General features: G+C 37.0%; 2 protein-coding genes across 2 annotated transcripts; one reads left to right on the plus strand and one right to left on the minus strand.

Annotated features, from left to right (window-relative positions):
* Positions 1-3,163: 3,163 nt before the first annotated feature.
* Positions 3,164-13,551, minus strand: LOC104085976 (protein farnesyltransferase/geranylgeranyltransferase type-1 subunit alpha). The gene is made up of 5 exons (XM_009590106.4): positions 13,175-13,551; positions 12,729-12,838; positions 11,910-12,030; positions 4,785-4,880; positions 3,164-4,038 (listed from the first exon to the last, which is right to left on the minus strand). The coding sequence occupies exons 1-5, from the start codon at positions 13,409-13,411 to the stop codon at positions 3,556-3,558; spliced, it is 1,047 nt and encodes a 348-aa protein (XP_009588401.1). The 5' UTR covers positions 13,412-13,551; the 3' UTR covers positions 3,164-3,555.
* LOC104095281 (uncharacterized) lies at positions 6,251-8,005 on the plus strand. The gene is made up of 3 exons (XM_070177617.1): positions 6,251-7,185; positions 7,273-7,391; positions 7,481-8,005. The coding sequence occupies exons 1-3, from the start codon at positions 6,282-6,284 to the stop codon at positions 7,892-7,894; spliced, it is 1,437 nt and encodes a 478-aa protein (XP_070033718.1). The 5' UTR covers positions 6,251-6,281; the 3' UTR covers positions 7,895-8,005.
* Positions 13,552-20,602: the final 7,051 nt, after the last annotated feature.

Here is a 20,602-nt window from a genome sequence, read left to right on the forward strand (position 1 = left end):
AGAATGTGTGCTAGACACATTTGGTCTAACTGGTCCAAGAACTGGAGAGGTGAAGAAAGAAGGAAACAATTCTGGAGATGTGCCAAAGCATCTTATGAAGTAAAATTCAAGGAAGAACTGGAAGCAATGAATAAGCTTGGTTATAAGATATGTGAAGACTTGTTGAAGTATGATAAAGAGTATTGGTGTAGGGCATACTTTAGAGAAGATTCAAAGTGTGATGTCATTGAGAATAACATGTGTGAAACATTCACTTCTTGGATAGTAGGTCCTAGGCACAAGTCTGTTATAACTATGTTGGAAAAAATTAGACATAAAATCATGAATAGGACCATTGAAATGAGGAAGTTTGCTGAGACTTGAGTTACTGATATTGCACCAATGGCTAGGATTATACTGGAAGAGAACAAATCCCTTTAAGGTTATGTGGAATGCAGAACATGGGTTTGAAGTTGATGAAGGTGTGTACAAATTCATTGTTGATTTTAGGACCATGACATGTACTTGTAGATCATGGATGTTGAGGGGCATTCCATGTCAACATACAGTATGTGCATTCTATGATAGAGAAATGGACCCAGATTATTATGTTGCCCACTGGTATAGGAAGAAAACTTTCCTTAAAGCTTACCAGCATTTCGTTCAACCAATTCCCAATATGAATATGTGGTCGAATTCAACAAATCCATCTATAGAGCCTCCGGAACCTAAACCTATGCCAGGTAGACCAAAAAAATATAGGAAAAAAGCCAAGGATGAACCAAGAAAAAAATATGGTAAACTATCAAAGAAAGGGGTAAATATGACTTGTTTAAACTTCCAACAAACAGGACACAACAAATCTGGATACAGGAAAGGGGTAAGTTCTGATATTTGTAATTATGTCTTTTACATTCTTTTTTTGCAATTCTGATATTCTTTTCTTTTACTTCTGTCAGCATGTTCCAAGAAGTGCTACTCAACAAAGTCAAAATATGTCACCACCTCCACCAAGATCATCTCAAGAAATATCATCTCAACAAAGCAATCCATCCTCTATATGTGAGGATACAAGTGTTGTCAAAAGACAAAGCAACAACCAATCAACTGGGCTTGGTAGAGAAAGAGGAAGAGGAAGAAGCCATGGACTAGGTAGGGGAAAAGGAAGAGGAACTACACTAGGAGGAGGCTCGAATAATGCAACAACCATTGGACATAAAAGGCCAAGGCATACTGGTTTTGGTATTTTCACTGACACTATGACTGGAACTACTATCCTGAATGTAAGGGTGTATAATTTATTATAATGCAGTTTTGTGGGCTGGAATTATTCTATTTTTTTACTAATTCATTGTATTTTACAGCCTGGTATATCATCTGAGAGAGTCATATCAGCTGGGACATTCAAGGATACATCTGCAACTAACATAGACATTGGATTTAAGCCCCCCGGATTGAAGTTTAAAGGAAGAAATGCAGTGATAAGGTCACAACTTCAGCAAATGAGTGCAACAAGGAAAAAAAGTTCTTCAAGTCAAACAAGTTCAGCTGCATCTACACTGTGAAGCAGACCCGTTTTTATTTATGTTATCTAAGATGTCACTACCAGTTTTTTGTTTGGGCAGTTATGCTCTATTAGAGTTTACTAGTTTGGGAAGTTATATGTTTGGGAAAACAATGCTCTGCTTTTTTGTAATTTATAGACCAAAACAATACTCTATTTTTGAGCTTGGATGTATTGCTAGTCCATCACATTATGCAATGGAATGTTTAGGCAGTTATGTTTTCAATTCATGAATATGAATTTGCATTTCATTCATAACACATTATGGAAGTGCAGCTGAACCCAAATTTGCATTAAAAATGGGTCATTTCCATTTCATTCATAACAAGATAATGTACATTAACAAAAGGCCAAATTCCTAGTACCTACTTCCAACATACTACATTTTTCTTGAATTAATAGCAGCAACTACAACACTATTAGCACCAGCATATCATAAAAATACTACATTGTTCTTCAAACCACCAGCATCACCAAAGCCAAATCCATAGAAACAACACCACCACCACAACAAATAACTACTTCAACCGCGCAACTGTTTTCTCAGTTCTTTCGACTCTCTTCAATAGACCCCGTATAACCCTCTTAGCTTGGTCAGGCATTTTATCATGCCATCTGAAATATTTACAGCCACCTCGACCCTACAAAATTCAAAAAGAAATGCGGCCAAAAAAATTAAAAACAAATTTCTTTATTAAGAAATTCAAGGGTCTAACAAAAATAATACGATCGACTTACCAATTTACAACCATAAAATCGGCGACCTGGGTTTGCAGATGACCATGATATAGTCAGTGGTGCATTAAATTCACAGTGACAAATTTTCATTCCATTGCGAGAAATTGTTGATTTTTGTGACATGGAACTGATAAACGAGAAAGATGAGGAAGAAATCAGATCAAGATTCAAGCTTGGGCACCTAAGCTTCAGTAGAAGGGGAAAATAGCGAATTTGCAAGGGAAGAAGACGAAAGAGGAATTAGGGCATTCTTGAGAGAAAAAAAATGGGAAAATCGGGTGTTTTAAAGTGGGTCTAACGGGTGGGTTTTATTTTTACCGTTGGAATATCCACCTAAGCAAATATTAATAACATTCACGCGCTTATCATGTGTGGACATAACGCTCCTTTGGTCGAACATGCGTTGTGTTTAAATGGTATACACCAAAATAGAATTAAAGTGTTCAATAAGAAAAGCGCTAAATTAGGGTGTCAAAATGGAAACTGGAGCCAAGTTTAAGGGGCCGTCTATATATTTGCCCTTTATTTTTCGAATACAACTTTTCTCCTCAACATGATCTTTGCACTGTTAATCAGCGGACTAGTAACCACGCAGATGCAAACTAGCTGAAACAACTATAATTTTGTTTTCATCGCTGAAACAAACACTATAATGAAGGTCGAAAACTACTTTTCTCTTAAGATGTCGAGTGAATTGAAAATTATTTTGCATCCACGACGTAATTAGTCAACGTGATTCTAGATACTTGAAGTGTCAAAGGATCAGAACGAAAATTGAAGTGAGCTAAGCTGTGGCTATCTTATCAGGCTTTAGATTTTAATTTTATTTAGTATGGCATTTAAGATGATATGAGCTGTATTCTCCAACTTTTCAGGCTCAGGTTGTCACATTTTCCTTCCGTTTGATAAATTACAAAAATGAAATCCAAAGTCTGAGTACAACATTACCCCGACTGTAATATATCCTCATTAAAGTAGAAGTACTAAACTTTTAGACTAACTCAACAGAAAGAAGTTGCTAAAATTGCACATGTTACCAGCCTTCCTCTGGAATATTGGAAGTCACCCACACCATAAATAAGCAATGCATCCGAACTTGAGGAATACACCAGGGCCCAAACTTAAGACAGCAACACAAAACTGGCAATAAGAAATTCCCGGGGCACAGTTTTTCCAGTTCTTCGTGTCATTCAGTTATTTCCCAGCAGATGTGTCCGACGTGACTTCTTCAGTGAATTCAGATTGTATATTCGTACAACATCATTGCAATATTATTACAAGTCATCCTGCATACTTAAATCAGCCAGCCTATCTGTATTCTGGCACTTAGCTGATTGAACAGGAATAGTGCTTTTGCGCCAATTCCAATAGTTTATTCTCATTGGATCAGCATGTTCCAAGATGGAACAAATTCTCTTCGCCAATGGTAAATCCGGTGAGCATGACTGTGGAGTAAGAACATCTACTGCACTTTTTAATTCCTCCCTTGGTTCAAAACCATGACAGAGAAGATCCAACAGCAAGCTCAGAGCATGCACATGATTATTTTTGGAGGTTAAAACATCCAAAAGCACCGCTGCTACTTGAGAATCCTCAACTAGAGATTGTGTATCATTCTTGTAAAGACCGCGAAGATACCGCCAAGGACTTTCATTCTCTGGACTAGCTCTGAGGGCTTGAACTGTGTAATTCACTTCCAATTCCCTCATTGCCGCTAGGCCCCCCAATAGAGGTGATCTTGTCACAACAAAGTATCTCTACAAGAAACAAAGTAAAGTGAGAAGCTAGTGACCTTCACAAAGGAATATTTAGCCTTTTTAACTTTTTAAAGTTAATAGTCAAAAAACATTTGTTAGAGGTGAGCTCCTTGAAAATGTCAGGGGGTACTAATATCAATTAGGAGTTTTAGAATAATTAAAACAAAAAAGGAATGAAACTTTTACAGCTAATTGTTGCTAGAGACTAAAATGAGAGTGAACACAGTCAAATAGAAGCAGCACTACTCAGTTGCTGTGTATTTCTCCTAGCTACTATATAATAAGCAAACATGGTAATGAGTCTCATGCACACTTCTTTGTGCATTTTCCTTTAGCAAATGAACTTGACGGAGGTTATTTGCAAATATGGAGACTTATATGTCAACCCCAGAAGTCTTTTCTCATTAAAATTTCATGGGTTTGAGATAAGTGAAGTTGTTAAAGCTTTATGGAAGAGTATTATGCTTGTTCTGTGCTGTATTTTTTTGGGTACCATTAGAGTATTCCAGCACAGACTCCGCGTTCAGCTTTAGATTGAGAAAAATCCATTTCTTGCCATCTTATCATTTTCAGGCATACTTTTAACAAAGCTCCCAAGGGATTGTATATGCTTCTTGTTTGGAGATTTCTTTGTTTATACCTTCTGATTCTGTCAGTTGAGGACATCTTGTTCCTCTGTCCTTTTCCTTTACTATCAAAGAATTATTTATTCTCATTAAAAAAAGGAAAAGAAGTTCAATCGTTACCTGATTCCAAGCAGAATTGTTGTAAATATCATCTTCGAGGAGTTGTTGACAATAGGCAAGCTCATTTTCCCATCCGCCAAGAGCTTGAAGGACCCACTGCATAAATAGGAAAAAGAAGATCAGTATTCTGGTTTGCTAATGAGCAGTGTTTAAAAAAGCGCTCGCTTCATCGCTTTAAGCGAGAAGCGAGGCGAAGCGTGAAAGGCAGCGCTTCAGCAAGGTGAAGCGACTCAGGTCAGTAAAAGCGACCGCTTCTCTGTAAAAAGCGAGAAGCGGGGAAAGCGAAGCGTACGCTTCTCTGTATTAAAATACCCAACCCTATTTTATTAAAAACAAGTTTTTTGGATTAAACACTGATCTTCAACAACAGCGACTAGTATTCTTCAACTTCCAACAGCAGCGACTTCTTCTTCATCTAATTCTGATTTCTGAAAGAATCTCAAATCATCAACTAGGGTTGTTCTTCTTCTTCTTCAACTTCAAGTTCAAGACTTCAAGACTTCAACAGGTATGTTCTGAACTTCTGATTTTCATTCTTATTTTTTCCAGAATTTTACTGCCCAATTTTTCCAGTTATTAACAGAGAATTTCTATGATTTTTTATATCCTTTATTCTTAGTTCTTATTGCCTTTCTTATGTGTTATGTAGTTGTTCTTTTAATGGCGCCAAAAGAAGATAGGAAAGATCCGGCTTGGGCTTACTCTGAAAGAGTTTGCGAGACCAACAAGATGACAATTAGATGTCTTTTTTGCGACAAGATTTCAAATGGAGGAATCTATCGTCAAAAAGCGCATCTAATCGGTGGTGATCCAAATGTCGCATCTTGTCCTAAAGTTCCGTCGCATGTGAAGGAAGATTTGAAAGCATTCCTTCATAAAAAGAGAGAGTTAAAGACTCAACTGATTCATGAACAAGAACTGTATAATCTTGATGACGATGATGAAACAGAAGAAGGTGACGATGCTTCGTCGCTTCCACCAAAATCACAAAAGCGAGGAAGGATGCAACCAATGTCTTCTAGTTGTGGATCTACTGGCAAGACCAAAGTTCCTATGGATTGTTACTTCTCGCAAAAATCTGGAGATAAGAAAGGAAAAAGTGGTAATCCTCAAATTGATGCCAAAACGATTTTGAGGGATCGTGCAATTATAATGTTTGTGCGGTGGATGTATGATGCAGGTCTTCCTTTTAATTGTGTTAATTATACTGACACTTTTTCTGCTTTTATTGAGGCCGTAGGCCAATATGGTCCAGGAATGAAGCCTCCAACATATCATGAAGTTAGAGGGCCATATCTAAAAAAAGAGGTGGCAGAGGTGAACAAAATCGTGGAGGAGCACAAAGTAGAATGGAACAAGTTTGGTTGTTCCATTATGATGGATAAGTGGACGGCGAGAAATGGAAAAATGATCATCAATATCTTGGTGAATTCTCCTAAGGGAAGTCTGTTTCTTGAGTCCGTTGATGCAAGCGACTCTTCGACTGATTCAACCAAAATGTACTCCTTGTTCAAGAGTACAATAGACTCTATTGGAGCAAAAAATGTTGTTCGAGTTGTCACGGACAACGCCAGTGAAAATGTTAAAGTTGACGATTTGATGTCTGCTGAGTACCCGCATATTTATTGGACTCCGTGTGCAGCACATTCCATTAATTTGATCTTCGGTGACATTTTCAAGGAAAGACCCTTTAGTTCAATCTTTAATCAGACAATTAGAGTGCATTCCTATATTGTTCAAAGGCCTTTGTTATTGAATATGATGAAGAGATTCACTAAACAAAGAAGCTTGGTGAAACCCGCAAAAACAAGATTTGCTACTGCTTTCTTGACTTTGCATAGGATGTATGAGCAAAAAAGCAATTTGAAGAAGTTGTTTGTTTCAGATGAGTACACTAACAGTGCCTATGGAAGGGAAGCTCGAGGGAGAGAATCTGCAGATATTATACTTTCTCCTTCATTCTGGAACAATGTGGTTCATGCATCGAAGATTGGTGGTCCTTTAGTTAAAGTGCTTCGTTTGGTGGATGGGGAGCAAAGGCCACCAATGGGCTACCTGTACGAAGCAATGGATAGGGCAAATGAGGCTATTCAAGTCTCGTTTAGTGATCAAAGAAAATACAAAAGAGTCTTTGAGATCATAGATAAAAGGTGGGATAGTAAGCTTCATAGCCCTTTGCATGCAGCTGGACTTGTTTTGAACCCGGAATTGTTTTATGACAATGAAGAAAGGATTCTAGGAGATGAACCTTTGTGGAATGGATACTATGAATGTATTGAGAAGTTGATACCTGAAGAATCCGTGCAAGATAAAATAACAGAGCAATTTAGTATTTATAGGAATGCTGAGCAACTTTTTCGAAAAAACATGGCGATTAGACAAAGAAAGACGAAGTCACCAGGTGAGCGAATGCTTATATGTTGTTTTATAGTTAATAAGTTATTTCTTTATCAATATTATGTTTTGAAAATTTGTTCTACTTCTACAGTTGAATGGTGGAAGCAATATGGCCATTCCACTCCGGATTTACAAAAGTTTTCCATCAAGGTTCTAAGTCTAACATGTAGCTCATCCGGGTGTGAAAGGAATTGGAGCGTGTTTGAACATGTAAGAACTAAGAAGAAAGATTTAGTATATTGAGATAATTAAATTATATCTCAATTGTCCTAATCTTACTAATTACTTATTATTTGCAGATTCATACCAAAAAAAGGAACAAACTAACCTTGAAGCGTCTCAATGATCTAGTATTCATTAAGTACAATAGAACATTGAGGCGTCATTACAACGCTCGCAATGTAATTGATCCAATTAGTTTGGACAACATCGATGATGCTAATGAATGGCTAACTGGAGTCCCGGAAGATCATGCAGATGAAGAAGTATTTGAGGAAACTTCTGATTTCACTTGGGGTGATGTTGCGGAGGCGCGTGGAATTGGGGAGAGGATTTATGGTTTGAGGGGGAGTACCTCAACTTCAAGTTCACATAGGAAGGGAAAAGAGGCAGCTACTTTGTCCCTAGTTGATGAAGAAGAAGTTGAAGAAGATGACGAGCAATATAATAATGATAGTGGAATACAAGAATTTGACAATCTTGTAGAAGAATAGGATGCTCATTTTGTGCTTTAATTGATGCTACTATTTAGTTTTTACATTGAAGTATTGAACATTTGCTTACAATTACATGTGTTGTCTATGCAATATTTATTTATTTATTTATTTTTAAATTTCGCTTCACTTCAAAAAAGCGAGCGCTTCGCTTCTCGCTTCTCGCTTTAAGCGAAATGGGGTTTTTCGCTTTTTCTCGCTTCACGCTCTTCACAACACTGCTAATGAGAAAAAGAAGCAAGTACTACAAAGTAGGATCCAAGCTCATCTTTCGCAGGTTCCAGGTTAGATCACAGAACTGTAAGATTATCCCAAGAATAGATAAAACTAATTACTCCCTTTGTCTGCGCTTTTATCATATTGATTTGACTGGAAATCGACTTCAAAGGTATAGTTGAAATTGTATATTAGCTGAAGAAGCACAAAATTTTGGAGTGTATATCCCTATTGTTTATGCTTTTATAGGTAGTGTTGTTAAAGGCTCGTGTAAAGCGCTTAAACAATGACTATGTACAGTGAAGGTTGATGTTTCGTCTCACTAAAGTGACGATATAATGCAGCACCAAGGCGCTAAGGCAGCCACCTCTGGCTCTTGAAGATAGCGACACTACTCAATATATATAGCTGCCAAAGTGAGATTAATTGTCAAAGAAATTATATGAATGATTTGGTAAGTAACTCGGAAAAGGAAATTAGGGATTCTTTCCTTTTCGGATAAAAGTAGGGGTGTTAGGGCCAGCTTGTGCACACTTCGACTATTCCACCATATACCTGCTATCTCCCACCAGCAAAGGTACTGAGTAACTCTACCCCAAGGCATAGACAGATAGGAAGAAATCATCTAGAGGGATTTGAACCCTGGTCTCCAAGATTTACACCCGCTTCATTGACCACTAGGTCACCCTTAGGTAAAGGAAATAAGGAACTTAACACAAGAAAACCAGTTCTATTGCCAAATCAAAAACTTTAAATTGTCTTTTTTGCATCTGACTTAGAAATTAAATAAGATTATTGAACTTGATTTACTGTTACTTCATATATTTTAGACAATTGAAGTTTTTTGTCGTCCCTTTATCCATAGAAGTGTTGTTTATGCTTACAATTACTTTTTCCTCCACGCCTCTTTTATTATCACGGTTCCCAAAAGAGAGGGTGCATCGAGCTTGAAGGATAATAAATCAATTAGTCTAGTGGGAATCATTCATAAGACTATATCTAAGGTGCTTTCCCATAGTCTGAATAAGGTATTGGATGTGACATTATCTACTTCGCAGAATGCTTTCGTGGAAGGAAGACAGATTCTAGATGCATCACTAGTGGTTAATGAAGTGGTTGACTCGAGAAGGAAGCAAGGAGAGACGGCGATATTGTGTAAACTGGACCTTGAGAAGGCCTAACGATTATGTTAATTGAGAGTTCCTTGATTTCACTATGTTGAGGATGGGATTTGGTGCAAGATGGAGGAAATGGATCAAGTTTTGCATTTCAACAACCAAGTTCTCTGTTCTTGTGAATGGTAATCCATGCGGTTTCTTTGGTAGCTCGAGAAGGATGAGACATGGCGACCAGTTATCCCCTATGTTGTTCACTTTAGTGATGGAAGCGTTGAGTAGGATGATGGACAGAGCTGTGGCTGAGGTTACTTAGGGGGGGTTTTCTGCAGTGATTGGTGGTCAAAGTATTGTGAGGGTGTGTCATCTTTTCTTTGCGGATGATACTTTAGTGTTTTGTGATGTTGACAGAGCACAATTGTTTCATCTAAGACAAGTGTTGACTTGGTTTCAGGTAGTGTCAGGCGTAGAGATCAACCTCAAAAAATGCGAGATTATCCCCGTGGGCGAGGTTGAGAATATAGAGGTCCTAGCACAAGTGATGAATTGTAAGATTGGGGCTCTTCAACTTATCTGGACTACCGCTGGGAGCATCTAATAAAGACCTAGCAGTTTGGAACCCAGTGATAGAGAGGGTAGAAAAGAGGCTTGCCGGTTGGCAATAGAGATATTTATCTAAGGGGGAAAGGAAGTGTTAATTAAGAGTACTATGTTGAGCATCTCCACTTATTTTATGTCTTTGTTACACGCTCCAGATAGCGTAATATGAAAGTTAAAAAAACTTTAGAGGGACTTCTAAGGCATGGCTCAAGTGGGGAGATGAAGTTTCACTAGGTAATTGGGAGTCTGTTACTAGATCAAAGTGTTGGGGTGGGCCGGAGATAAAGGATCTAAGAGTTTTCAACAAGGAGTTACTAGGAAAGTGGTTACGGAGATTAGGGGTATAGGTGGATGCTCTTTGAAGGGGGGTGATTGTGGAGAAGTACGGGGTTTTGGAAGGGGGTGGAGGACTAAAAATGCTTCACTTCCCAATGGGTGCGGTTTATGGAGGAATATTATAAAGAGATAGGAAGAGTTTGATGAGAACATTTCATCAGAGTGGGGTACGGGAGGAGGATAAGCTTTGGGAGCATAGGTGGTGCAGAGACAACATTTGAGAACCGCATACCCGAACCTGTACACATTATTTCAAGCCAAAAGAAGATGTTGGTCCATCGGTTGTGGAGCCTACAAGGGGAACTTAAGGTTTGGGAGTTACTTGCAAGACTGGGAAGTAGAAGAATATCAAAATTTGCTTGGATTACTTCACAATCAAAAATATTCACAAGATAGATATGATGCATGGAGATAGGGTCTCGGGGATAATGGCGTTTTTTTATGTTTAGTCCTATTATGAGAAGCTAGTATTCCACATAATTCAATATGTATCCCGAGGATACAGAGAAAGATGTGTTTCTTCACTTAGCTAGCTACAAGAGGTGTGATTTTGACGACAAAAAATTTGAGGAAGAGGAAAATTACTTGTGTAGTTGGTGCTTTATGTTAAAGAATTGGGAGAAGATATGAATCACATTCTTCTGCACTGTCGAATAGCATCTTTTTTGTGGTGAGAAATTTTGAGATGGTTTGGGACGGAGTGGGTGATGTCGGGCACCCTGAAAGACACAATGTATAGTTGTGCTTTCCGAAGACGGAAGAGAAGACGCAACCACACAGGTCATGGGATGTTGCTCCTCTACACTTATGTTGACCATATGGAGAGAGAGAAATAGGAGAGCTTTTAATGGAGAAGAGAAAGATATTGTTTATTTGAGGAATAGCTTCTTTTCACTTATTGTTTTTTGGAGCACCCATGAGGTTCCCTTATGTATAGATGATCGAGTGGCATTCATAGAAAACCATGTCTTTTTGTAAGGTTTACTATTTTTTGGTATACTTCTTGTATACGTGCATCTTTTGCCCTTTGCTTTCAATGAAATTTATAACTTTATCCAATTTTTTTCTTTTACTTTTTCCTTGCATTACATATATAATTTTTTACTTTTCATCATTTGCACTTTTTACATTGAAGCCCCCGTTTTAATTACACTTGAGAAGTCAAAGGAGAATTTGGGGCTTTTTAAAGTTTTCAAGCATTTGACAACACTATTAGAGGGAAGATATAATTGGGATTGATTACATGAAACATGTTTTAAGCAACAATGAAGCAAACCCCCAAAAATAATGTAATGAGTTGTCATGGGATGCGCGGGATCCTAAGATTTAATATGATCCTATGTCACCCTACTTTGACCTTACTATCTTTTTTTCTTTTTTGGATGACAGAGAAATTTGTCTAGGGCCAATCCTTGGGACCAACCACAGCCTTCAAAACTCGGGGATAATGGGCATGTCCCTCTACCCTTCTCCACTTAAATTCCAGGCTAAATTCACATGGCTTTGGGCTCGAACCTGTGACCTAGTCCCTCAATCTTTGCCAATTGAACTAAGCGCCGAGGACTTTTCCCATTAACCTTAGTATCTTGTCAATTCTATCTAGGATCTGGATCAATTCCATGAACTTGAATAATCCAGATCATGATTTTAGTAACATGAAATACAACTCACGCGAAAGAGCTTCTTTTAAACATGTAAAGGAATCATATTTTCGCCCCCAATAAAAAGAAAAGGGATGAAAAGACAACCTGCCGATGGGACCAAGCATGATAATTCTTTGCATCCTGAGAAAATATTTTCTTCGTGAATTCTAGCTCATTTGTCACAGCTTCAGCTCCCAGCTTCTCAGCAAGCCATCGTCTATGATGCCTGTAAGTTTCTATCATGAAGAACTTCGACAATTGTGCACATATTTAAAATTAGATAAAAACAAAGAATTCAACAGATCAAGAATAACTTGTGTGGAGGAACAACCTTCCCCACTTCCCTTTTCTGTGAAGGAAACCATGGTGTCAAGTATAATATGCAGATACATAGATACTGAAAAGGGTAAAAGACAATCATTTCCCCCTCACCAATGTATTTATTATAAACATTTTTTATTCCAAGAACATAAACACAATACATTTTATAAAGTTCTGCAATTTTTTTGAAACATGCACATCTCATAGAAAAGGTGCATGTCTCACCTTATCTCTCAGCCCAATGAAGCCTGTTTGTCCTTGTGCTAGAGCCATTAATTTTTATTTCTAAAAGAATGGAATTCCAGGGCGCTAACTAACTAAAAATGACCAATTCACCACTAATTCATGATTTACCTCCTTCTGCCACATGATGGACATTCAGAACTCAATAATCGAGTGTCTCTGCTTATCGGTTTTTTGTTTTATATGTTATAATGGCATATCTGGTAGTTGAAAGCTCCCCAACTGTCAAATCCCATCAGAAGCAGTTTCATCATGTTATATGTATTAACCTTGGATTCATGATATAAGTCACTTGTCAACAAAGTATATAGTTTCCATCACCTTTACTTAAAAAGGGACCTGTGTGGAATTTCAACTTACCATATTTGATAATTTTTTGTGTTCTCCCCAGCAATGAGATCAACAAACTTCAATTCTTCATGTAAATCAACACCCAGTGCCTCCAGCACAACTCGCCTGAATTGCCATACCTAAACATGAAAAATTACACATTAACTAACAACTCTTAAACTTTGTGCCCACAACATTCAAAATTCATTTTTACATTCTTAAAACTTTTGTGTCCAGTCAAACTAAGACACACAAAATGAAACAGAGGGACTATACGAATTCCGACGCAATTATCTCACAAACTTCCATAACATTTAAGTTCGGATTCGAACTCTACACCAAAGATGCAATTTTACCATTTTTATACACGAAAATTCCAGTTAATACAAAAATAATCCCACCTAAATTCACAAAATACTGCATTACAAAAACCAAAAGGAAAGAACTGAAAGAGGGAATTGCAGTTAGAGACTTACAGTGTAATTTCCAGGGTTTAACTGAATAGCTTCAGCAGTAAGCTGAAGGGCGCGTGGAGACCGCTCGTCGGCTACGTAGATTGCCCGGAAATAGTCCATGGTTTCCGAGAAGTCTTCAGTGTAGGCTATTGGAACCACCGGGCTGGGCCCGTCGTCTTGCGGAACGGGCTTCACATCGGCCCATTCAGGCCTTTCCTTGAACGGGATTCGCGTTCGCTTATCTTCGCCAGTATCCATTTTTCTACTCGGATTGATCTCCGGGATCTGATCGGACCTTTAATTAGTGATTGCCGGCGGTAGTTCAATGCGCCGGAGTTTAGCAGAAAGAAAAGAAAGGTTCTCTAGTAGAAGCTGTTTCGACAAACTTTTGTAAATGATGGGCAAAGGCGAGAAAATGACACAAATGGTTCCTTATCTTTGGAGTAGGTTTAAAGTAGTCCTTAAATATATCATCGATCCGTTTTGGTCCCTTAAGTTTAAGTTTCTTCCATATATATTTTTTTCTCTCCATTAAAAAGTTAACAAACTCTAATTTGTTAATTTTAACGAGAACGGCAAGTATAGCCACTTCCAAGTTCCATCTGGTCTCCCGTTCTCTTCATTTCTCGAGTACGAGTATCTCCATACTCTTACGTATTAGGTTTAGTTTAACTAATAATTTTGACATGGAACATAAATTGAATCAAAGTTAAATTTTAAATATATATTTTTATGTTACATTCTGTATTTTCATTCAATATATGTATGACTAAGTTGAAGTTGATGAATGCAGTTAAACGTGAGAAATGAGATTTTGAGCAAATAAAAATGAGCTACTTGCTTACCCAAATCGAGCAGCTTGCTTACCCGTCCTACTTGCTTGAACTATTTATCACGTGTCGTGATTATTAAACGAGAACAAGACACATAATTAAGTTAACAAGGGGCAGCATGTGGCACCAATTAAAGAAGTAAGTGTGTCACTTACTTGCTTAAATGAAAGTACCAAATAAGTCCCCAAAAATGGACTAGTTGCGTCGGGCATAAGGGCCCTTTTAGGGGCTGATTTTATTCATTATTCCACTTTTTTTTAAGAGCATAAAATCAGAAAATATACTCCTACAAACTTCTATAAAAAATTTCACACAAACCCTAAGTGATTTCAAGGGATTCAAGGCGAATCTAGTGACGAAGAAACTCGAAGTGCTTGCTAGTTTCTTTTCCTCGTTCTTGTTTCTGCATTGGAGGTCAATTCAAGGTGGGGTGAGGCTAAGTTTCGGCTGATTCTAAGTGGTGTGAGACGAGTTTATGCTTCTCCATCTTTTGTCTAAGCTTTTATGAGTTGTAGCTTGATTATAAAGACTAGAATTTGTAAGTTTTGAAAGAGTTAGCATGTTGTTGTTGCGCCACTGCTAGGCTATTGTAATCTCTTTTTTTAAAGTTAATTCATGTTTGGTTTAGACAAGAAGAAGTTTATTTATGTATTGTTGGTTGTGTTACTCGATTTGAAAGAAAAGAGAAGTTAGAAATATATTTTCAGTAATTTAAAAATTGTAGTTATGTTGTTGTCGATTGTTGGACTGTTTGGGAGGTGTTACTACAACATTTTATGGCTGGAAAATTGATGAAATAATCTGAGTATATTGTGTTGTTATTATCAATAGTTTCCTAGAAAAAATAAAGGAGAAAGAGTTTGACAATATAGTTTTATTAGACATTAACCGAGCTTGACACCCGGCATACTATTGTGCTGGTTGTATTTCGTATATTTATTGGTTGTTTGGATTGTTGCTGCAACATAGGGCGTGAGAAATGTAACAAAAATAGGGGAGATGCTGCCCGTTTTAATATAAAATAGGTTTGTCGTTCGTTGTACGATAGTTGTATCTTTTGTAGCATAATGATAGTATTATTATCGTTATTGTAATTAAGGTACGACGAGGCGAGTTCAACGTGATTATTGGACAGATTGTGATAAGGTATGTAATGGCTATCTATTTTTTTCATTGGAATGAATCTGTAGTAAGTACGAGTTGGATGAATCTTATGCGAGAAAAGCATATAGTAGAACTCGTATCTCAATAGGTGTAACATCTTTCCGTATACTTCCATCGCATCCTATTGATAGGGATTCTAATACGCTTTATGTTGTTCCATGATGTTGGACAAAGATAGAGAGTTACATGCGTACCTTCATCCATTATACTATATATATGATATATAATAATGTATACATATATTTTTTGTAGCCTGACCACTTGGTCAATGAGATATTGCTATTGCCTGGCCTTATGGTCGGTGAGAGATATTATTGCCTGGCCACTTGGTTAGTGAGAGATACTTTTCTCTGGCCTTATATCAGTGAGAGTTTATATTTTTCTAGCCTTACGACCAATGAGAGTTTATTATTTTTTGGCTACTTGGTCAGTAAGAGATACATCGAGTCCTATATGTGGCCGGTTAGCTATGATATTACTATATTGCATTGTGTTAAGTCGGGACAAGTGAGTATATCTCAGAGCATTCTGTCTTCTAGTTTCCTATGTACTTCACTTCAATTTCAACTTTAGTTATTCTATTGCCTTACATACTCGGTACATTATTTCGTACTGATACCCCTTTTGCTGGAGGCATTGCATTTCATACTTGTATGTTCTGATAGACAGCAAGATAGACCTTCCTAATAGACAGAGCGAGACATCAACTTGATTGGTAAGCTCGACTCCCCCAGAGTTATGAGCTCTAGACTTTGAAGTCCATTTTGTATATACAGACTTGATGGGAAGGTCGAGTCCCTTTTTCGATCATGATACAATTTTGTATGTTTTGTATGTCAGTATTGTAACCTTGTCGGCCTTGTGTATATGTTCAATTGAGTATTGCTGATTGTAGACGTTCATGGTGACCTTGTCGGTCTACATAGTTATGTATATATGTTTGGGTGTGTTTACCCGTTAGGTGAGTTAGATATTATCTTCAGATGATTTCAGTGTACGGCCTTATCGTCCGTGGTTGGTATAGTCTGCTTGCAAGTAGGCCTCGTCGGCCTAAGTTGAGGGTTATCCATCCAGGGTTCATAGTTACAGAGTAATACGCTTGGGCCGAGTATGGCACCAGATGCTGACCACGCCGCCCCAGGTTTAGGGCGTGACATTTCAGAAGTAAAATAAATGTAATTGTATGAACTTAAACGTTAAAATGAAGCTTAAATATTTATAGACATACATTTTCTCGTTGTTCCAAAAAGAAATTAAAAATTCTCAATAAAGTTCAAAGAATATGATTTTCGCGTTAATTTAACCCTCAAATATTTGATTTCTTATAGGGAACTTATGCATCTAAAAATTACATAAAAGTGTAATTATTATATATTAACAGTGTCAAATTTTTTTACACTACCAAGTCACTTAAAAGCACATAAAAGGAAGTTATATTGGAAGATCTATAATATTTAAGGATCTTTGTAGATTTAGTTAAAGATATGGTGCAATAAAAAATAAAATCAATGTGGTAATAAATAATAGTTCGGAATAGGTTTAACTTGTTAATACGTTGATTTTAAACCTATTACTTTTTAATAAATACTTTTATTTTATCAAAAATATATATGCCAGTAAAAATATATAGAACTGTTAATTTTAATTATTATTAGTACTACTATTATATTATATGCAGTAATTTTTTTTTTTTTACTCTTATTTTTATTTTAAATAATAAAGATATTAGTCGAGCTTAAATAGTGAAATATGATTTGTGAGGATTGGTACAAAATTGCCCATCATCCACCAATTGAGCCAAACTGGCACCTACTGTTAACTGTTTGGTTAATTCCTACCTTTAAAACTAACAATTCAAAAGTAATTAAAAAATATTGTAAATATTTATTATGTATCACTTTCCTATTGGGTTAACTTAACCCCACCCAATTAAACTCACTCGTATAACATGTTATTTGCACCAACCTGACTTAATTCGAAAACTAGAGCTTGTACCTTCACTTTGAGAACAAAAGCAATTGTCCCTTCACAGTCCACTTTTTGAAACAAAGCAGGATGTTATAAGAGCGAAAGGATGACTGAAGCATTACATTTCTAATACATAAAGGAACTATGGCAAAATTTCACAACAAACCACGTTGAGATTGAGAATATTGCATAAATGATAAGTAATGCTCAACTTTGTCATTTAATCTCTTTATTGGGTCCAATACACATGGTACACCATGTTAAAATTAAGATTATTATCCATCCAGAATCCAGATAATATGCCAAAAGATGGAATAAACATAAATCACATTAGAACTTCCAAATTAATCGCACGGTTGGTCTCTGGCAGAGGAATTTGAGTTTGCACCTTGCAGAAGTGAAGCAAGTTACGTTCACAAGTCTCTGGCAAAGTAGCACCTTGCATAGTTGAATTTGCACCAACCCGAACCAATTGCAAAATTACAGGTTATATGGGTGTATTTATGTAGAGAATCGATCGATTGTTTTGTGTAATTGAGCCCCGTTACCCTTTTTATTGCTTCACACTTGTGTGTTTATGATTTTATGACTTGCGGAGTTGATTAGTTTCGTTTCGGGAAGCTTTCGGGTTGATTTGGACCCTTGATTCTTGACTTAGAAGTTTAAATTTAAAAATATTGACCAAGCTTTGACTTTTGTGAAAACGACCTCGGAACTGTATTTTTATGGGCCCGATAGCTTTGTATCGTGATTTCGGATTTAGGTGTATGCCCGGAATTGATTTTGAAAGTCCGTAGGTTGATTTGTGTTGAATTACCGAAATTTAGCAATTTAAGGTTGAAAAGTTTGACCGTAGATTGACTTTTAGCTATCGAGATCGGATTTTAATTTTGGGACGTAGAATAAGTCCGTTATGACATTTCGAACTTGTCTGCAAAATTTGGTGTCGTTTGGAATTGATTTGATATGATTCAGACGTTTAGTTGTAATTGTAGAAGTTCTTGAAAATTTCCTTGAATTTCATGCATTTTAGAGTTTGATTCGTAGTTTTAGACGTTATTTTTGTATTTTGATCGCGCGAGCGAGTTCGTATGATGTTTTTAGATTTGTGTGGATGTTTGGTTTGGAGCCCCGAGGGCTCAGATGAGTTTCAGACATGTTCCAAAGAGTTTTGGACTGAAATTTGTAGAAATCTGGATCTGATGCTCTGGTGTCGCAATTGTGAACACCAGGCTCGCAAATGCGAAGGCGATAGTAGGGGGCTAATGTCGCAAATGCGACCTCCCCTTCACATTTGCGAAGAAAGTAAAATCTGGGCAGAGTTCACAATTTATTCGCATTTGCGATAATTCCAGCTTCGCAATTGCGAAGCCTTTATTGCAAATGCGATGAAGTAAAAGACTGTCAGAGTTCGCAAATACGAGCCCTGGTCTGCAATTGCGAAGGTTTCACAAATGCAAACCCTATGTCATAAATGTGACATCTGCAGCTGGTTAAAGGGTTGGGAGACGAGATTTTTGAACTTATTTTCTCATTTTTGAACCCTAGACTCGGTAGAAGGCGATTTAGAGAGGGGATTTTCACCTACAAACCCTGGGGAAGTGATTTTAATCTACTTCTAATCATATTCCATCAACATATCTTAGATTTTAACATCAAAATCATGTGAATCAAAGTGAAAATTTGTGAAACTTTGTCTAAGTTTTTCAAAAATAAGAAATTGAGTTTTGAGAGTCGATTTCGACTCGGATTTTGAAAATAATCACATATATGAACTCGTGAGGTCATGGATGGACGAAATCTACCATTGGACCCGGATTTTGACCAGGCAAGCCCCGAGTTAACCTTTATTGACTTTTTAGGAAAAGTATAAAGAACTTAACTTTATCTATTGCAATTGATTTCCCTAGAATTGCTTGATGATATTGAGTCAATTTTAGTTAGATTTGAGCCGTGTGGAGGCGAATTTTAAGGGAAAAGCTATTTTCGAGTATTGAATTGGCCTAGTTGAGGTAAGTGTCTTGCCTAACTTCATGTGGGAGAACTACACCTTAAGATTGGTATTGTTTGATTCAATCGTACTAAGTGAAATTCGTGTACGCAAGGTGACGAGTGGGTACACGGGTTGTACGTAGTATTTGACCGGTTTAGGCTACTTAGACTATTTCCATACTTTAATTGAACTGCTATATCGTGTTCTAAATTCTCATAGTCAATTTGTCCTTAATTGTGTTAGACTATCCTTACATGTCTTAATTGACTTGTTTAGTACTTGTTCTACATCCTACTTGCTAATTTGCTCCCATGCTTTAGTTGAACTTATTGCCTCTTTTAATTATTACATGCTACCTCTTCATTGATAATTATCATTATTTGAAGTTATTATTCGTGTTATCTCTTTCCATATTGATTTTCGTTACTTGAAGTAGTTGTTCATGTTATCCCCTTACTGATTGATTTTCATTATTGAGACTTATTGCTAAATATTATCTCTGTTATTGTGAGTTAGTCTTATCTAATATCGTGGTTATATATCATTTCTCTCATTGTTGAGTTATTTGGTGTTGAAGTTGTGAAAGTAGTTCGTTGAGGCGATGTTGGTTATTGTTGAAACATCTATCTTATTGAGCATTTTTCATTCATCGTTGTTGTTGATATTCTTGTATACGTTGTGGTGAAGCCATGAACTATTGTTGTGAAAACATTGATATAGTTGTTGTTGTTGTTGTTGTCAAGTTGTGATATATGGGCACTTATGGTGTGAATTGTTATTGTGATATGATATTGACGCACATGCGACGGTATAAGGCTTGGGGTTAATGTGCATGCGGCGGTATACGGTAGGACTAATTGCGTGTTGCTTTTAGGGGAACTACGTGAAGCCACACTACGTCATAAAGTGGGCTAAAGTGCGTGTAACGACCCAATCGGTTATTTTGAATATTGCAGCCTCATTCCCCCATTTACAGCTCAATTTGTACTTTACAGTTGTTATGTGACTTGCCGGGGTAATTGGTTCGGGTCTGGTGAGGTTTCAGAATAAATTGAGACACCTAGTCTCAAAGATGAAAACTTAAGTTGAAAAGGTTGACCGGATGATTGACTTATGTGTAAACGATCCCAGAATAATATTTTAATGATTCCAACAGCTCCATATGGTGATTTTGGACTTAGGAGCGTGTCCGAAAAATTATTTGAAAGTCCGTAGTTAAATTAGGCTTGAAATGGCTAAAATAGAAATTTAAGTTGGAAGTTTGACTGGGGAGTTGACTTTTTGATATCGGGGTCGGAATCTGATTCTGGAAATTTGAATAGCTTCGTTATGTCATTTATGACTTGTGTGCAAAATTTGAGATCAATCGGACTTGACTTGATAGGTTTCGACATCGAATGTAGAATTTGGAATTTGTTAGTTTTGAATAGGCTTGAATTGGGGTGCGATTCGTGTTTTAATGTTGTTCAATATAATTTGAGGCATCGACTA

Source organism: Nicotiana tomentosiformis, chromosome 6 (genome assembly GCF_000390325.3).
Source record: "Nicotiana tomentosiformis chromosome 6, ASM39032v3, whole genome shotgun sequence".
Lineage (NCBI taxonomy): Eukaryota > Viridiplantae > Streptophyta > Magnoliopsida > Solanales > Solanaceae > Nicotiana > Nicotiana tomentosiformis.

Coding starts and splice junctions, on each gene's coding strand:
- LOC104095281 (XM_070177617.1), top strand. CDS start 6,282: ATGTACTCCTTGTTCAAGAGTACAATAGACTCTATTGGAGCAAAAAAT. Junction 7,186..7,272: donor AAGAAAGACGAAGTCACCAG/GTGAGCGAATGC, acceptor CTACTTCTACAG/TTGAATGGTGGAAGCAATAT. Junction 7,392..7,480: donor ATTGGAGCGTGTTTGAACAT/GTAAGAACTAAG, acceptor TATTATTTGCAG/ATTCATACCAAAAAAAGGAA.
- LOC104085976 (XM_009590106.4), bottom strand. CDS start 13,411: ATGGATACTGGCGAAGATAAGCGAACGCGAATCCCGTTCAAGGAAAGG. Junction 12,031..12,728: donor ACAAAAAATTATCAAATATG/GTAAGTTGAAAT, acceptor AGAAACTTACAG/GCATCATAGACGATGGCTTG. Junction 4,881..11,909: donor ATGCTTGGTCCCATCGGCAG/GTTGTCTTTTCA, acceptor CTATTTATGCAG/TGGGTCCTTCAAGCTCTTGG.